The sequence below is a fragment of the Mobula hypostoma genome, chromosome 6 (genome assembly GCF_963921235.1).
Source record: "Mobula hypostoma chromosome 6, sMobHyp1.1, whole genome shotgun sequence".
Taxonomy (NCBI): domain Eukaryota; kingdom Metazoa; phylum Chordata; class Chondrichthyes; order Myliobatiformes; family Myliobatidae; genus Mobula; species Mobula hypostoma.
Window position 1 is genome coordinate 83,934,097 of NC_086102.1, and position 14,261 is coordinate 83,948,357.

The window sequence follows — 14,261 nt, forward strand, 5'->3', positions numbered from 1 at the left end:
ACTGATGCACAGGACCATAAGATTGAAGGCTGACAGAACCCTCCCTACCACTACAAACATCTTCAAGGAGAAGTGCCTCGAGAAGGTGGCATCCATCATTAAGGAGTCTTGCCATCAAGGACATGCTCTCTTCTTGTTACCGCCATCAGGGAGGAGATACAAGAGTCTGAAGACCCACACTCAATAATTCAGGAACATCATCTTTCCCTTTGCCATCTAATTTCTGAACAGTCCATGAACACCAACTCATTATACCTTTCTTTTTGCACAATTTGTAATTTTATGTCTTTGCACTGTACTGTGGCCGCAGAACATATTCACGTTATATTAGATAATGATTCCGATTCTGGAAGGTTGAGAAGATGCGAATATGATTGACCCCAGAAAAGGTAAAGCAAAAAACCCCCCAAAAACCTGCAGATTTGAAGGAAAATATTGGAAACACTCAGCAGGTCGGACAGCATCTGTGGAAAGAAGTTGCCTGGACTGTTAGGTGCTTCCAGCATTGCCTGTATTTTCTGAGTCCAGTCTGTACTGGGATTAGTTCAGTATTGATGAGGATTATGGCTGTCATGGGTTGCAGAGGAAGGCCACAGGCTTTTAAGGACTTTCAATTCCATGGGGATGCTACAGTTCTTCTCAAATGATCTGGTCAAGTCAGACAGTAGTGCCACCTTAATCTGGGGCTTCCAGTTTAGGGTGACACTACCGAAAACACGTGATAGTTTACTGGTAGTTCAAAAGCAAAGGAATTCGATTTTAACCATTATTAATAAAACTTTTTTTTTAGTAAATTGCAGTAAACTATCACCGCAAACAATGAAAAAGCAAACGAATGCAAAGCGAATTCATGGGATGTGCCCTGCAAAATCGACGCACTCGGAGTTGGAGCCATGCTGCTTGGAGTGGATGATTGGGAGGGAGGAAGACGGGACAAAGGAGCTCCAATACCCGTGCAACTAACCAGAGCACGAAGGTGCATCGCTCTAAGCGCCAAGCCGAATTGGAGGAGTTGAGAACAGCTCCTTCGATGGCAAAATCAAGTCCTGGTGCGAATAGCCGATGGCAGGACTGGGTCCTAGTGCAAGGTTCTGACAATTTAAATGCCGGCTTGTCTGTGGGCTTCTCTCTATGTGACTCTAAGGCTTTGAGACTGCCACCGGCTGCTGTGATTCGTGTCTGCGAACTTTTACTGGATTTGTCCCACTATTATGATGAACTGAATACCAAGGCTTTGTGCCTTCTCCGGGGATTTGGATCTAAGGGCTCAATTTGGTTCGGAATGCTGTTGTTAAGAACTAAGAAATAGGAGCAGGAGTAGGCCATTTGGCCCATCGAGCCTGCTCCACCATTCAATAAAATCATGGCTGATCTGACCACGGACTCATCTCCACCTACCTGCCTTTTTCCCATAACCCTTAATTCCCCAACTATACAAAAATCTATCCAACCTTGTCTTAAATATACTTACTGACATAGCCTCCACTGCTTCATTGGGCAGAGAATTCTACAGATTCACCACTCTTTGGGAAAAGCAGTTCCTCCTCATCTCAGTCCTAAATCTACTCCCCCGAATCTTAAGGCTATATCCACTAGTTCTTGGATCACCTACCAGTGGAAACAACTTTCCTGCCTCTATCTTCTCTATCCCTTTCATAATTTTATATGTTGCTATAAGATCTCCTATCATCCTTCTGAATTCCAGGGAGTACTGTCCCAAGTGACTCAATCTCTCCTCATAGTTTAACCCCCTCATCTCTGGAATCAACCTGGTGAACCTCCTCTGCAGAAGCTTGCAAACCTGACTGTGATGCCCAGGAGAATGGTGACTAGGATAATTGTATCGAACTGATCCTTTCTCCCACTGGAGCAGGGTAACCTGATGCCTGAGGCTCGTGCTCTATCATTCACCTTGGTGATATCAGGATGGTGTCCTGGGCCCACAAGATGGTTCAGATGTAGAACTCTTGCTCTGCATCAAGGGAAAGGGCTGACAGTTGGTTTTGAAGACACCCTTTGTTCTCAGCTGCACTGTTTGCTACCAGAGAAGAGGATTGCTTTGCTTTATGGTAGAGCCAAGAAGTCACGATAGGGGCCTGGGGAGATGGAGTGCGGGGGCTTAGAATGGAGGGAGAGAAATCTTGCAAGTGAGGGGAGGAACTGGAGGGCTTCCTGCAGAAGGGAGGAAGGGGATTTCTGGCCAAAGAGAAGCAACTGAAGGCGTCTGATGATGGGTTCCTGCTGGTTTTCCGCAGGGGAGGAAGGGCAGCCTTTAAGTCATGGCTACGATTGTCCATCGTGGTCAGACATGTGTCCATCCCCGTCTCTACTGCACTGTCCTCGTCCAGGGCAGTGACTGTGGAGTCAGCGCCCGTTGGCTGATGGCGCTCACCCAGCGTCACGGTCACGAAGGATGAAGGAGAAACAGACCCAGTGAAGGTTGGCAGACAGAACAGGGATCTGCTGCGCCGGGCTGCCCGGGGATACCCAGAGGCGCTACTGGTCTGCCTGTTGTCTCCATGATCACCACCCCAGAGATCTTCTTGGGACTTCCCATGGAAGCGGCCGAGCCCCCTTGCCAGGCGGGGCCTGCAGTTGATCGGCTGACGCTGTGCGTATCTCTCAGGCCCACAGCCCACACACTGAGAGAGGAGTGTGCAGGAAGGAGTAAAGCAGTCACTCTTTACTCTGGTGAACTGAGGAACTCCCTGCCTTCTCCATGGGCTTCCAGACAAATCATGCACCTGTACAGAGGGAGAGAAAAAACGTAGTAGCATGTGTTACTCACTATCTTGAACCATTGAGTTACTCTGTGGCATTAACATCGGATCAAAATATCCTCGCCATTGAGTGACCACCAAGGAAGGCAGTAAAGGATAGATAGATAGATAGACATACTTTATTGATCCCGAGGGAAATTGGGTTTTGTTACAGTTGCACCAACCAAGAATAGAGTATAAATATAGCAATATAAAACCATAAATAATTAAATCATAATATGTAAATTATGCCAGATGGAAATAAGTCCAGGACCAGCCTATTGGCTCATGCACATCCTACCTGAAGGGTAGCAGTCTTATGCCATAGCCCCTATTTGAGGAACTTTTTAAGAGAAAAGTGGCTGATTTTGGAATAAGGACCCGAGATTCAACCTTCAGCATTTCACTTCTTCCACCTATCATGTCCCAGTTTGCTTTCCATAGTGAAGTGGGAGGACCAGAAACTGTTGTAATCTACAATAACACAAATTTCTGGAGCAACTCAATTATTTACATAAACATCTTAATGCTCAGAAGATTGAAAGGCAATCTTGCAGAAACATATTACACATAGGAGGGCAGGTCTGTGATGAGCTACCAAACAACTTGCTGACTGTTGAATGGAGTCTGATGTAAAACGGAAGCATTTGGGATAGCAGTATGTATCAGCTGAGAGCTGATCTCTTGCAACAAGGCCTTGTGCACAATTCCCTGAAATAGTTTCATGTGCAGAGAGTGCGAGGAAGGGATTAGAAAAAAAGAATTGCCCCAAAAATGTGAAAAGACATTGCTCCAAATTAGCTGGAATTGCTGAAACAATGAAACAGATGTTCAAAGACTTAAAAGTGAAAAAAATATTTAACTTAGACTTTTTAATTTTTTTAAAAACAATTTTGATGTTTCCTGCAGCCATTTTCCTCCTCTAAGGTTACTGGTGGAACATTCTAGAACTTGGGCTCCCTCAGCAAACTCCACAAATCCCGTAACAGAATTCAAGGCGGAGCACCAACATGCAATGCTAAGGTAGGTAACGTGCAGGAAGGCTGTCATTAACCCATGACATCTGGACCATTACTCAGCGAGCAATGTGAGAGTGAGTGCGAGAGAGCAGGTTGAGGAGAGGGTAGCAGGACTGACTCAAGAGGCAGACGAAGGGCAAGTCACTGACGTGATTGGGGATGGAGGCTGATGCGTGCTTGCAGAGCTGTAGAAAAAAAAAGTCAGTTTAACCTTTTGTGCTTCTTTGCAACCCACAAAAAAAAAGTCAACATATTGTGTCTAAATCAGATTGCACAAGTGCATAGCTTGAATGTCAGACCTGAGAGCTTCTGTGCCTGAAGATGATAAATTACAAAATACCATAAAGTGGCTGCATATGAGAGAATATGGAACTGAGAAACGGAAGTTGCTGGGCCAGTTCAGCTCACTTTCAAAGCCAGTTTTAAAAAAAAAATACTCTTTTTAATGCTCAGTTATTTTAGAGTGGAGTGCAGAAGGAATAGTCATTAACTCCATGACAATACCCAAGGTTACAACCTCAAGCAGGAAGAGCTCATCTCCGACGACTGAGCATGGCGAATGATTGACACCAAGTTAAAAAGTACTTTTACCAACACTGGACTGTGGGATTCTCAGACAGAGGGAGACACACACACACACACACACACACACACACACACACACACACACACACACACACACACACAGATGAGCCACTGCTTCATGGCCTCAGCCAGCAACTCGAGTTCAATCCTGACCTCAGTTGCTATCTGCGTAGAGTTTACATGTACTTTCCCTGCCCACCTGAGTTTCCTATGGGTGCTGCAGTTTCCTCCCACATTGAAAAAGTTAGCTTGTTGGTAGCTTGAGTTGCCTCTAGTGGAGAAAATCTAGGGGCTAGGGGAATTGATGTGAATGTAGGGGGATGGGGAAGAGTGTATCTGATGGAGAGGCCATCAAATCCGTTTTATTCATGTCATTGAAGGTTTGACAGCATTCAGGTCACCAAACTGATCCTTTGCCCATAAAATGAGCCCACCCTGAGAGCTCAGTGACAGTGGCAGCATTGTGTGGCAGTGGGACAGTAACATGGCAAATGTCTGCATTGAGTAAACAGCCCCCGCCCCCCCCCCCGAACAGGAGCTGCCCCTCAGGTCAATGACACTGATCGAGAGATGAGAGTTTAAAAAGACATTGAAACAGTGGGTAGGGGAGGTTGAGGGGCACAGGCCAAATGCAGGTAATGGGGCTAGCTTAGATGAGCATTTTGGTCTGCATGGATGAATTGGGATACAGGGCCTGTTTTCATGCTGTAAAACTATCACTCTCCCAGAACCGGAAGTTTCAGCAACCATTTTATAAACTTTGGCATCAGAAAGCAAGAGTGCCTTAACAAAAGACCCTTCCTTTGGGGAGAAAAGATACTAAAGCTTGAAAACACAAACCACCAGGCTCAAGAACAGCTTTTATCTTGTTTTTCAAAGACTTCTGAATGAATCTTGTATGTTGAATTGAATTGACTTTATTGCTTATATCCTTCATATACACGAGTAGTAAAAATCTTTGTTACGTCTCCATCTAAATGTTCAATTTATAATAAATAGTATGTACCACAGGATAGTCAATAAAACATAGAAATACAATTGTATCAGCGTGAGTTAATCAGTCTGATGGCCTGGTGGAAGAAGCTGTCCCAGAGCCTGTTGGTCCTGGCTTTTATGCTGTGTTATCATTTCCCGGATGGTAGCAGCTGGAACAAGTTGAGGTTGGGGTGACTCTGGTCCCCAATGATCCTTCAGGTCCTTTGTACACAGCTGTCTCAGCTAATGTCCTGAATAGTGGGAAGTTCACATCTACAGATGCGCTGGGCTGTCCACACCACTCTCTGCAGAGTAACATAGAAACATAGAAACATAGAAAATAGGTGCAGGAGTAGGCCATTCGGCCCTTCAAGTCTGCACCGTCATTCAGTATGATCATGGCTGATCATCCAACTCAGAACCCTGTACCAGCCTTCCCTCCATACCCCCTGATCCCTTTAGCCACAAGGGCCATATCTAACTCCCTCTTAAATATAGCCAATGAACTGGCCTCAACTGTTGCCTGTGGCAGAGAATTCCACAGATTCACCACTGTCTGTGTGAAGAAGTTTTTCCTAATCTCGGTCCTAAAAGGCTTCCCCTTTATCCTCAAACTGTGATCCCTCGTTCTGGACTTCCCCAACATTGGGAACAATCTTCCTGCATCTAGCCTGTCCAATCCCTTTAGGATTTTATACATTTCAATCAGATCCCCCCTCAATCTTCTAAATTCCAATGAGTATAAGCCTGGTTCATCCAGTCTTTCATCATATGAAAGTCCTGCCATCCCAGGAATCAATCTGGTGAACCTTCTTTGTACTCCCTCTATGGCAAGGATGTCTTTCCTCAGATTAGGGGACCAAAACTGCACACAATACTCCAGGTGTGGTCTCACCAAGGCCTTGTACAACTGCAGTAGTACCTCCCTGCTCCTGTACTCGAATCCTCTTGCTATAAATGCCAGCATACCATTCGCCTTTTTCACCGCCTGCTGTACCTGCATGCCCACTTTCAATGACTGGTGAATAATGACACCCAGGTCTCGTTGCACCTCCCCTTTTCTTAATCGGTCACCATTCAGATAATAATCTGTTTTCCTGTTTTTGCCACCAAAGTGGATAATTTCACATTTATCCACATTAAATTACATCTGCCATGAATTTGCCCACTCACCCAACCTATCCAAGTCACCCTGCATCCTCTTAGCATCCTCCTCACAGCTAACACTGCCGCCCAGCTTCGTGTCATCCGCAAACTTGGAGATGCTGCATTTAATTCCCTCATCCAAGTCATTAATATATATTATAAACAACTGGGGTCCCAGCACTGAGCATTGCGGTACCCCACTAGTCACTGCCTGCCATTCTGAAAAGGTCCCGTTTATTCCCACTCTTTGCTTCCTGTCTGCCAACCAATTCTCTCTCCACATCAATACCTTACCCCCAATACCGTATGCTTTAAGTTTGCACACTAATCTCCTGTGTGGGACCTTGTCAAAAGCCTTTTGAAAATCCAAATATACCACATCCACTGGTTCTCCCCTATCCACTCTACTAGTTACATCCTCAAAAAATTCTATGAGATTCGTCAGACATGATTTTCCTTTCACAAATCCATGCTGACTTTGTCCGATGATGTCACCGCTTTCCAAATGTGCTGTTATGGCATCTTTGATAACCGACTCCAGCAGTTTCCCCACCACCGACGTTAGGCTAACCGGTCTATAATTCCCCGGTTTCTCTCTCCCTCCTTTTTTAAAAAGTGGGGTTACATTAGCCACCCTCTAATCCTCAGGAACTAGTCCAGAATCTAAAGAGTTTTGAAAAATTATCACTAATGTATCAACTATTTCTTTGAGGGAAGTACAGTTCCCATACCAGGCAGTGATGCAGCCAGTAAGGATGGTCTCAATTGTGCTCCTATAGAAAGTTCTTAGGATTTTGGGGCCCACACTAAACTTCTTCAGCCATCTGAGGTGAAAGATGAGAATTTAAAAGACATTGAAACAGTGAAGGTAGTGGTCGGGATGAAATCTTGGTTTCACAATCTATGCTCAGTGGCCACTTCATTAGATACCTCCTGTACCTAATAACGTGGCCACTGAGTGTATGTTCGTGGTCTTCTGTTCATGGTCTTTTGCTCCTGTAGTCCATCCACTTCAAGGGTTGATTTGTTGTGCATTCAGAGATGCTCCTGCTCACCACTGTTGTAACGTGTGGTGATTTGAGTTACTTCCTGTCAGCTTGACCTCTCTGCCAACAGAATTACCACTCACTGGATGTTTTTGTTTTTCCTCGCCATTCCCTGTAAGTTCTAGAGACTTCCTGTGAAAAATCCCAGAAGATCAGCAATTTGAGATACTCAAACAACCTCATCTGGCACGCACAATCATTCCATGGTTGAAGTCACTTAGATCACATTTCTTCCTCATTCTGATGCTTGGTTGGAGCAACTGAACCTCTTGACCAAGTCTGCGTGATTTTATGCATTGAGTTGCCGCCCTATGATTGGCTGATTAATGCGAATATCTAACGAGGTGCACAGGAGTACCTAATAAAGGGCCACCAAGTGTTCTTTGTCATGGCCCCTGCACTGTATTTAGTAACACTATTCTGGATCCTGCTCTTTACTACCTCAGACTGCTTGACCCGAACCGTCAGCTGCCCATTTTCTTTCCTAGCTGCTGCCTGACCTGCAGAGTTCCTCCAAACTCTTCATGTTTTGCCAATATTTCCAGCATCTGCAATCTCTCCTGTGGGACCTCAAAGATTTGAAACGATCTCTATGGATATCTTGCAAAACTAAATTGGTACATCTGACAATAATAAATCGGACATCAATAGCTTACTTGCACAAAGGGGAAACTTTACCTGCAACAGGAGCTTGTTCCCGTCATAGTCTTCAGTTTGCCACCGTCTCTCACTGATTGGGCAGCAGGGGTTGGGCAGCAGGGGGACCAGGCTGCCAATGTCATGAACTCTGAACTCTAGCACAGCCGACTGCCTGGAAACAGGGCACTGTCCCTTCGGCAGTCTCTTCAGTGACAGCTGAATCTCGACATCCGAGCTGGAATAGACGGCGAACAACGTAGCGTCCATCCTGCGCTTCGATACCTTGCGCCTCAAGATCAGCTGGTACATCCTGACTGTGTCGGCAAAGTTGCTGAAGCTGCAGTAAAGGGTGAGGCGGACAACTTCTTTCTCATAGTGCACCTGCTTGGTGGCCCAGAGGATGGGGTGGTCAGCCAGGGTGAAGAAGTCCTGGTCCCTGGGCACACAAGGGAGTGTCCTGTCCTTGATGTGCTCGGTGTGATGGTACTTCCACGGAGGGCTCAGGAAGCACCTGTGCAGCCGCCAGACTTGCTCGCCACGTTCCTCACGGACAAAGACAATCACAGCCAGCGCTGGTTGCTCCGTGCCAGTCCCGCCCCCTGGCAGCAGCGAGGAGCCATGCTCAGAGGCAACGAAGAGCTGAAGGCCAGGGTTAATCCATGTCACCAGGCTGTCAACAGCCCTCTGCAGGGCTGCTGCTCCACCTGGGTTGGTGATGATGTGCACAGTGACCGGGCAGGGATCCAGCATGTTTTCCAAGTACAATTTGCCTGCATGTGGGGAAAGACATTTGTGTCAGTATTACCACAGCTTACAGAGTGCACTGCAGTTCATTGGTCAAGCCCATGTTGGTCCTTGGAAGCAGCTACTGAGCTATATCCCAGTTGTCTGGTCTTCCTCAACACTCTTCCTTTGACCCAATCATGTTCTGTTTGAAAAGTCATTCCTAAATCAATTTTCACTACTCTTTCAGAAAGTATGCTACACCACACTGCGTAGAAATCCCCTCCAGCCCCTCTGGTGTTGCTTGATTGCCGATTGTTGCTAATTTCAGTTTAGGGGCTCAATTCCGATCAGATCAACAACTATTCAACCGGGCAAATGCCCAGTCTGGGCTCCTTAAGCAGACATGGGAGGTTATCAGATGGACAGAGACAAAGATTCAAGATTGTGTTCAAACTCTAATGGAGAAGTGCAGCCTCTCCTGGGAACATCTGAGCTATGACCCCCCGCCCCAGTGTGGAGGTGCATAGATTCATAGCCTTTCGACCCTACTTGTATGCAAGCAAGATGCACGTTTGGCTGACATCACTTTAAACCTTTTCTATTGATGTACCTGTTCAAATGTTATTCAAACATTGTAATTGTACATACTTCTACCACTTCCTTTGCCAGCACGTTCCATATTACCCATCACCTCAGTGTAGAAAATAAACTTTCCTGTCAGATTCTCTACCACTTTAAACCTGTGCCCTCTAGTTTTAGATTCCCCTAACCTGGGGAAAAAGACTGAGACTGATGTCTCTCTTCATACTACAAGTTCGGGAAGCACAAATACATGCAGAAGAGCCCTGCACAAGTGGCAGAAGGCACAGATCGCCAACTGCCTTAGCCACCTCCTGCCCCTGAATCTGGAATTCCCACAACAGTCATCAGTCAGGACCCATAGAACCCGAGCAAAACCAATTGCCTCCCTGTCCTGAGGGTCCGCTGAAGGAAAAGGAGGTGGTGATAATGGTTCTAAATCTAGAAGCACAGGCCTGTGACTCTGCTCCAAGTTATCACTGAGCTTCAATTCAGCTGCTGCACAGCTGTACACACTGACAAAAGGCAGTACAACCCTGACGTGCCATCTTTCCAGTGAGATGTCTGACTGAGAATTCATTCAAAGCATGCAGGGACCTTCAGCTCATCTCAACACACTCTGAAAAAGTTATCCGGTTAATCCCTGCACTTTCCCAGTAACTGAAATTTCTAAGTGGATGCAAGAATAACTCTGTTGAATCTGTTGCCGCCAGCCTTTTCAGGCAACATATTCAGGTCACAGCACTTCACTAAATGGGGAAGAAAATGTCACGCTGCCCCAGATCTGTTTACTCTAGGGTCATTGCAATTTTGTACAACAGAGAGGTAGGTCACATGGCCCATCATGTCTCTGCCAGCTATCGACTACACATCCATCAATCCATCTAACGTATTCTTTTATACTTGCCCCTCTCTTTAAAGTTCAGAGTAAAACTTATTAACAGGGTACATAATGTCACCGTATACAACCCTGAGATTCTGTGTCTGCGGGCATACTTAGCAAATCTATGGAACAGTAACTAAACATAGAAACTGTTAACTGTAAACAAACTGTGCAAATGCAGATATAATTAAATAGCAATAAATAACAAGCATGAAATAACAATATAACGAAGTCCTCAAATGAGCATAGTTGTCCCGTTTTGTTCAAGGCCCTGATGGTTGAGGGGTAGTAACTGTTCTGAACCTGGTGGTACAAGTCCTGAGGCTCCTGTACCTTCTACTCGATGGCAGCAGCTTGAAAAGAGCCTGGTCAGGGTGGAGAGGATACTTGATGATGGATGCTGCTTTTCTACGGCAATGTTTCATGTAGATGCCGTCAATGGTTGGAAGGTTTTACCTGTGACGTACTGGGCTGAATCCACTGTCTTTTGTAGGATTTTCCACTCAAAAGGTATTGGTGCTCCCATACCAGGCCATAATGCAGCCAGTCAGCACACTTTCCACCACACCTCCATAGAAATTTGCCAAGGTTTTCGATAACATGCCACACCTCTGTAGACTCCTGAGGAAGTATAGGTGTTGTCGTGCTTTTTCACAATAATATTTACATGATGGGTCCAGTACAGGTCCTCTGAGATAGTGTCACACAGGAGTTTAAAGTTAAGACCTTCTCCACCTCAGATCCGCCAATAAGTACCGGCTCATGGACCTCTGGTTTCCCTCTCCTGAAGTCTGCAATCAGATCCTTGCTCTTACTGACATTGAGTGGGAGGGAGGTTGTTATTACACCATTCAGCCAAGTTTTCAACCTTCCTCCTGTATGCAGATGCATCAACCCCTTTGATACGGTCCACAACAGCGTGGTTTCGTCAGCAAACTTGTACATGGTGTTGGAGCTGCACTTAGCCACACAGTCATAGTTGTGGAGCGAGTAGAGCCGGGGGCTAAGCACACATCCCTGCGGTGCTCCTGGAGATCCTCCCCTCTGTCCCACAATTCCCATTCACTCACACTTAGAACAATTTACAATGGCAGTTAACTGAACAACCAGCTCACTTTTACGATGTGGACGAAATTGGAGAAATCCATGAGGTCACAAGGAAGACATGAAAACGCCACGAAAAAAAATAATAGCCGTGGAAATCAGAATTGAACCTGGCACACTGGAGTGGTGAGATTGCTACACTACTTGCCCTTTAGAAACATCTCTGCAAGTCATCTGACAAAATATATCTCAGGCTGATGAGCAACAACAGAAAAATGCTGGAGATTCTTTTACCAGGAGAATGACCACCTTCTCCAGCACAACAGCCTTATCAGCAAATTACAAGGCCCATAAATTAACTGAAATCTCATATGGTTCTGGAGATTAGAAAGACTGCTAATAGAGCATTCACTGTTTAGACAGGGAAGATCAAGTGAATCTAGGAAAATCAACCAGCCCACTGCAGGTTAAATTACTGAGAAAAAGATTCTGAGCAACAGAGTACATGATCTAGAAAGTCTCAATTGAATTCAACACAATTAGCACAATTTGTTTTCTCCCTCCCAGGAGGTGAAAAGTAGGATTGGTGCTGAAATCATCATTGACACGTACTATATGGACTTTCACAAGGTGCTTGTCAAGGTCACACATGACACTTGATCAGAGAACTAGAAACGAATGTGATCCAAGGCAAAGAGGAAAGAAGGTCCAGAATTAGTTCACTGGTGAAGATGTCCAGAATAGTTCTGTTGACAGGGGTCTGTGTGTTCCACCTGGTTCATTGCTACCTCCTTTTCTTAACATGGCATTTACCAATGATTTGGATAAATACTTCAGCAGTCTGCTGGCAACACCAAAATTGGCAGCCAGGTAACAGAGGAAGAAAGTGCAGGGTACAGGAACATATCAGTGGACTGGTTAGAGGGCCACAGAAATGGCAGCTGCAGTTTAACCTCAAGTGTGACATAATGCACTTGGGGACAGGAAATAATGAAAGTAAAGTATCAAGATTGGAATGTATCATTGATATCCTGAAGATAACACAGTAAATATGAAGTCTAAAGCAGCACATCTTGGTAGAATGGAAAGCAAGGAGGTCATGCTAGAACTATCATGGAGTTTAACAGCACAGAAACAGGTCCTTTGTCACACCACATCCATACTGACCTTCTTGCACATCTACAGTCACCCCATTTGTAATTAGGAATGCAGCCTGCTCTACCTTGCCTATTTAAATGCCTGTAAATGTAGTAGAAAACACGTTTCATATTAGAAGATAGTTCCAGATATATTAAGAGTCCAGCTGCCAGCAACAGACACTGTGGCCCACTAAGTTCACAACAACCATCAAGCATCTACTTACTCCAATCCAATCTTATTCTCCCGACATCTCCATCCATTTTCCTCCCCAAGACTCCAACACCCACTTTCACACTGCGGGCAATTCACATTAGCTGGATAAATGCCAATCTGTGTCTTTGGAATGTGGGCGGAGGAAGGACATGCAGACTCCACACAGGACTCACTGGGAGCATGAGGCAGCAGCTCTGCTAGCTGTGTCACTGTGACTCGAGTACAGTGGTGTTTCCTAGTCTCACTCCTGAAAAGCTCAGCCCTCATTTTCAAACTAAGTTTGGACATCAACATCATACAAGGTGCCAACCAATGACAACTCTTTCTAATACTTTAGATTTAGGTGACAATTGGATCAAAGGATCTAGTTCCCCTCCACATCCCCCAAGATATAAATGGGATCTGATAAGGTAGCGAAAAAAAAGTTCTTTCTACAGCTTGAAAAATTTAAGCTGCGTGACCCAGACTTTGTAAACTGGAGTTAATTTCAATGCACAAGTGTCTTGTGTTATCATTATCAATTGTCCCCAGGAGTCTCAGATACAAACATCTTTGTGACTGGGATTTTGTTGGCAGGGCTTCTTTAAGAAGGACTAAGCACATCCATCCCCACCAGCCCTTGGACTGAAAAAACATACAACAGAGTTTAAAGCTCAATGCATAATGCAACTGCTGAAGACAAGATCTTCCATACATACTATGAAAAGCATCCTTTGTCCGAGGCGAAGGCAGAGGGAGTAACGAGCAGCCAGGGATACAGCCCAGAAAAGCCACTCAGTAATGTTGCCAGTAGGATCAACAACCCAAGCCTTTCAGACTGGTTTCTAATGAAACAAATGTTAAAATGCTTCATCTTTTTCCTGTTTGTACAGATAATAAGATTCCCAGCTCCCATTGTATCAGATGCATGTTACAACATTTGAAAAAAAACCTTTTCGTTTTCCAGTTGCTGCCACAGATTAAATTACAAATCTCTAATGAGCTCCCGAACATGATCTATAGCTCAGATTTAAAATGATGTCATTGTCTCTGAAGATAAAAATAAATCACTGACGAAAGCTGTCTTTGGTGCACAACTAGGCACTTTATCACTTCGAAATCCTTAACCAGGACAAAGTGCAAATAGCATCCATGGTTTCCACTAATGTGGGGAATTTGCCTTGCGGGGAACTTCAGGCAGACTTCAAACCAGAAGTTTGCAAGTCAGCATCATTGCATAGGAGAAGATTATGTTTTCATACATTTGTTATATACAGTATTAGAAAGATAACCTTTGTTTAATTAGCATTTATACTCCAGTAGAACATCTCAAAGATGTGTATGAGACCAAGATTGGTCTGCAGTTATGGCAGGCATTGTGGTCAGCAGGAAGGCGCTTAGGTTTTTGATTTGTAAGGGACGTCAAAGGTTACAGAAAGGCGGCAGGAGAATGGAGTTGAGAGGGATGGCACAGTAGTGTAGTGGTGAGCACAACCCTTTACAGTACAAGTGACATAGGTTCAATTCC

At 45.0% G+C, this 14,261-nt stretch overlaps 1 protein-coding gene across 1 annotated transcript in view; it reads right to left on the bottom strand.

The window, feature by feature from the left end:
• Window positions 1-423: 423 nt before the first annotated feature.
• Window positions 424-14,261, bottom strand: part of LOC134347585 (protein FAM124A-like) — a 29,759-nt gene continuing 15,921 nt past the window's right edge. Inside the window, exons 2-3 of the mRNA XM_063049939.1 lie at window positions 8,209-8,939; window positions 424-2,744 (exon numbers count right to left, since the gene is read on the bottom strand). Coding sequence (XP_062906009.1) covers window positions 1,953-2,744; window positions 8,209-8,939 — 1,523 coding nt within the window. The 3' untranslated portion in view covers window positions 424-1,952. The remainder of the gene's footprint in view (window positions 2,745-8,208; window positions 8,940-14,261) is intronic.